The following is a 5,169-nucleotide window of genomic DNA, read 5'->3' on the forward strand; positions in this document are numbered from 1 at the left end:
TGAAGACATTTTTCAAAGGAAGACATACAAATGGTGAACAGGTACATGAAAAAATGCTCAACATCACTAGTCATCAGGGAAATGCAAATTAAAACCACATTGAGATATCATCTCACCCCAGTTAGACCGGCTATAATAAAAAAGACAGAGAATAACAAATGCTGGCAAGGATGCGGAGAGAAAGGAATGCTCCTACACTGTTGGTGGGACTGTAAATTAGTAACCACTATGGAAAACAGTATGGAGGTTTCTCAAACAACTACAGACAGATCTTCTTTACGATCCAGCAGTCCCACCTCTGACTATATAACTAAAGGAATGGAAATTATCACGTCAAAGGGATACATGCACTCTCTTGTTCATCACAGCTCTGTCCACAATAGCCAAGATATGGAACCAACCTAAAAGTCCATAGATGAGGGCTGGCCCATGGCTCACTTGGGAGAGTGTGGCACTGATAACACCAAGGCCATGGGTTCAGATCCCTATATAGGGATGGCTGGTTAGCTCACTTGGAGAGCGTGGTGCTGACACCACCAGGTCAAGGGTTAAGATCCCCTTACTGGTCATCTTTTAAAAATAAAATAAAATAAAATAAAAATAATAGTAATAATAAAAGTCCATAGATGGATGATTGGAAAAGGAAACTGTGATATATATATACCACAGAATACTACTCTGCCATAAAAAGAACGAAATTCTCCCATTTGCAACAACATGGATGAGGTTGGAGAAACTTATGTTGAATGAAATAAGCAAAGCACAGAGGCATAAATACCATACGTACTCACTCATAAGTGGGAACTAAGAGAGAAAGAAGGAAGAAAAGAAAGTCCACAGTGGTGCATTGGAGTTGCAGAGGGAGAGAACATGCCTAGGGATACAAAGTGGAGTGGGGAAAGGGGGATAGGGAGAGAGGTTGGGGATAATTGGGGGGATGATTGGGTGGAGGACACAGGGTATAATCACAATTTGTGGTAATGGGCATGTTGCCAGTATGGATCTGGCAATGACATCTTAGGCATGAGTGGTGACAATTTGCTTTGTACCTCATGAGTATTCACAACCAATAAAAATAAATAAATAAACTGAATATGCATATGTAAGAAAAAAAAGAAATTCAAGTTATATGAAGAAGTAGAAAAGTAAATTAAAAATAAAAGTAAATTGGGCCAGCCCCGTGGCGCACTCGGGAGAGTGCGGCGCTGGGAGCGCAGCAACGCTTCTGCCATGGGTTCAGATCCTATATAGGACTGGCCAGTGTGCTCACTGGCTGAGCGCGGTGTGGGCGACTCCACACCAAGGGTTGTGATCCCCTACTGGTCACGAAAACAACAACAACAACAACAACAAAAAATAAAAGTAAATAAATAAACCAAGTCTAATGTTTCAGATTTGACATCATGTCAATAATGGGAAAAAACAATCTACAGTGTCATACTTCCAAAATTCAACTTCTGAAGTATGTTCCACTAAAATAATAATAAGAATAATTAAAAGCTACTTGCTCAAGATCACATAGCTAGAAAGACAAACTAGCTCTCCTAAATCCTAGTGACGTACATAGCCTCTCTTAATTGCTCTTAATTCCTAATAATCTGGACTTAAATTCATTCATCTGTTCAATAAATATTTATTAAGTGCCTAAAAAAATAAAATAAATGAGAAAATGATAGATTATATCCATCAAAGTAAATATAAGAAGAAAAAAGAGATGAGAATCAAGCATTACATTGATAACAATACTTCAGAGACACATAACTATAGAGAGAATGAATCTAACACAACCTCTCAACCTGAACTCATTATCTTTAAGAAAACATTTTTGTATGTGCAAAAGCACCATTTATCAAAAATTCAAAAATCAGGGCAGAGATGGACAAATTGAAATGCATAAAATGAGAACTTACTAAATGTAGAAAAGAAATTAGAGAAAAAGACATGATTGTTAATGAAATTAAAACAAAATAAAGGGTCCTCAAGTAGTAAGAGATTATGCTATTTATATAAAGGCCATTAAAGAAAGAAAATATAACAACAAAGGGAATGAAAATTAGACCAAAGAAGAGGTAAGAGAGAACATAATTGCTATGGAAGATTAACAAGAGTGATACACCACACGTAAAATTGGGGTCACTGAAAAAGGAAAGAATGGAGGAAGTAATATTTAAAATTATAATCCAAGAAAAATTTGGTGAATAACAGTGGTCCTGAATCTAAATATTGAAACATACTTGTGATAGTTGATCCAGAAAAATAAAAACCAAGATATATTCTATTGCAAGTATTAGACTTTAAGATAAAGAAAAATTATCTACACCTTCATATAGAAGGACAACCTCACTTCCAAAGAAAGGAAATCAGATTGGCATCTCACTTCTCAAAAATGTCATACAAAGCAAGATAACTCTGGATCAATATTTTCAATACACTCAAGGAAAAAAAGCACGAACCAAGGATTTTGTATGTATTATTATTTATATGTACTTATTGTTGATACTTTCCAATTAATACATGTAGAAAGAATCAAGGAAACAGAAAATTCCTGTTACAAAACCAGAGTAATAATTGCTGTAGGCAAGATACACTGGTGGGAGAAACATTAAGGAGAAACAGGGTATTTGTATACTGTCAATGTACCTCTCCAAAATATTAATTACTGGAGTGATAAACTATTTACACAAATTCTTTCATACTCCCCTGCCCAGAAAATAGTATATAGTTCCCCTCACTTTGACTGTGGCCTGGACTTAGTGACTTGTTTCTAATGATTAGGGGATGGAAGAGAAAAATCATGAACTTTGCAGTGTTGAAACGTAGCAGACATCACTTCAACAAAAAGATCAAAGTTAATATCACCAGTAATAAGACATGTTGATATCATGTACCCCCTGATATGATAAAGTGAGAAGTGTGCTTTAATTCTGTGATATTCTTCCTTCAAAACCCTAGGACAAGTCTATCCATAAGCAAATACCAGACTAACCAAAACTGAAAGACATTATTAAAAAATATCTGGGCAGTACTATTCAATAGTTTCAAGGTCATGAAAGACAAGGAAGGACTGAAGAACTGTCACAGAGAGGAGGAAACTGAAGAGACTTGATGAGTAAATACAAAATGGAATCTTGGATTGGATCATGGAACAAAAAATATAACATTAATTTAAAAATTGCCAAAATCAAAAATAAAGCCTGTAGTACTTGAATTAGTTTGTTTCACATTACCTCTCTCATGAAATTGAAAATACCAACCATGAAAACACCAACCATGAAACCTCTCTGTGGATAAGCTTTCTTTGTATCTTGTTACATGCTTAAGTAAAGGTTCTTGTATATCAGAATTATAGACTCAATACCAAGAACATAAATTTGATAATTTGGATGAGCATGAGGAATGTTGGCTTAATTCAACCAGGAAAAGATAAATAAAAACATTTCAAAGGTAAATAAACAAACAAACAAAAGTGGCCATTTTCCACTACCTCAGTATTTCTTGATTTTTGAAAACAGATTTTTCAAATTAAGATCAATTATCCACAAGGAAAGGTACTTGTTTCAGAATGTTGCAACACTTCCTCTTCTCCATAATTCTTTTCATAGCATTCGTCACTTCCTTATTTCTTAGACTGTAAATAAAGGGGTTTAATAAAGGAATTACTAGAGCATAAAAAACAGCAACAGGTATATCTTTATATGCTTCGTTAACAGAATTTGGTCGAACATACATGAAGAGAAGAGAACCATAGAACATTGAGACAGAGATAAAGTGAGATGCACAAGTTGATAAGGCTTTGCCTCTTCCCTCTTTGGATTTCATTGTGAATATTGTGAAAAGGATGCAGAGATAAGAGATTAGGACTATGGTCAAGGTGAAAATTTGGATCAACCCTGCAAATATAAGCAACATCAGTTCATTGATGTAAGGGTCAACACAGGAGAGTCTGAATAATGGAAGAACATCGCAAAAAAAGTGATTGATTTGATTCGACCTGCAGAAAGTTAACCTAAACAGAAGCCCTACATAAATCATGGGATGGAGGATTCCAGCTATGTAGGCCCCTGTGGTCATGTGCACGCAGAGTTTCTTGGACATCATGGTGTGGTACTGCAGGGGGCTGCATATGGCCACAAAGCGATCATAAGCCATTGCCGCCAGAAGAAAGCAGTCTGCAGTTTCAGCAAGACAGGCAAAATAAAATTGTGCCATACATTCATAAAGAGAAATAATTTTATCTACAGAAAAGAAATTCTCTAACATCTTGGGGGTGATGGCACAGGAACAGCAGGAATCCATCAGAGCCAGGTTGCCCAGAAAGATGTACATGGGTGAGTGAAGACGGCATTCCATGTAAATCAACACCACCAAAGCGAGATTCCCCACCATGGTGATCAGATAGATGGCAAGAAACACCACAAACAGAAGGGTCTTCAGCTCTGGGTGATCTGTAAATCCCATGAGGATAAACTCAGTTGTCAAAGAGTAGTTTTCTTCAGTCATCTCTACTTTGTCTGTTGAGACAGAATTTATGGGGATAATAAGATTCTAATTGAGACTGTATAATTTTCCATTTACATTTTTCTTTGTACCACAGGTAGAGGATCTTATTCAATCTTCTGTTGCTGTCTCTGGAATTCAGGCACACATACTTCTAGGAAACCCAGGTCCTCCTAAATGTGCCTGCACTATGGCAAAATAAAATTGTGCCATACATTCATAAAGAGAAATAATTTTATCTACAGAAAAGAAATTCTCTAACATCTTGGGGGTGATGGCACAGGAACAGCAGGAATCCATCAGAGCCAGGTTGCCCAGAAAGATGTACATTGGTGAGTGAAGACGGCGTTCCATGTAAATCAACACCACCAAAGCGAGATTCCCCACCATGGTGATCAGATAGATGGCAAGAAACACCACAAACAGAAGGGTCTTCAGCTCTGGGTGATCTGTAAATCCCATGAGGATAAACTCAGTTGTCAAAGAGTAGTTTTCTTCAGTCATCTCTACTTTGTCTGTTGAGACAGAATTTATGGGGATAATAAGATTCTAATTGAGACTGTATAATTTTCCATTTACATTTTTCTTTGTACCACAGGTAGAGGATCTTATTCAATCTTCTGTTGCTGTCTCTGGAATTCAGGCACACATACTTCTAGGAAACCCAGGTCC

The 5,169-nt window shown here is 36.6% G+C and overlaps 1 protein-coding gene across 1 annotated transcript; it reads right to left on the reverse strand.

Moving 5' to 3' along the window:
* Positions 1-3,528: 3,528 nt before the first annotated feature.
* LOC103610751 (olfactory receptor 5K3-like) lies at positions 3,529-4,500 on the reverse strand. The gene has a single exon (XM_008594851.1). It carries the CDS (start codon positions 4,498-4,500, stop codon positions 3,529-3,531), a length of 972 nt encoding a protein of 323 aa, XP_008593073.1.
* Positions 4,501-5,169: the final 669 nt, after the last annotated feature.

The sequence above is a fragment of the Galeopterus variegatus genome, unplaced genomic scaffold, assembly GCF_000696425.1.
Source record: "Galeopterus variegatus unplaced genomic scaffold, G_variegatus-3.0.2 Scaffold11698, whole genome shotgun sequence".
Taxonomy (NCBI): Eukaryota; Metazoa; Chordata; class Mammalia; order Dermoptera; family Cynocephalidae; genus Galeopterus; species Galeopterus variegatus.

What these genes read in the sequence shown, in the direction of transcription:
- LOC103610751 (XM_008594851.1), bottom strand. Translation starts at nt 4,500, where the DNA reads ATGACTGAAGAAAACTACTCTTTGACAACTGAGTTTATCCTCATGGGA.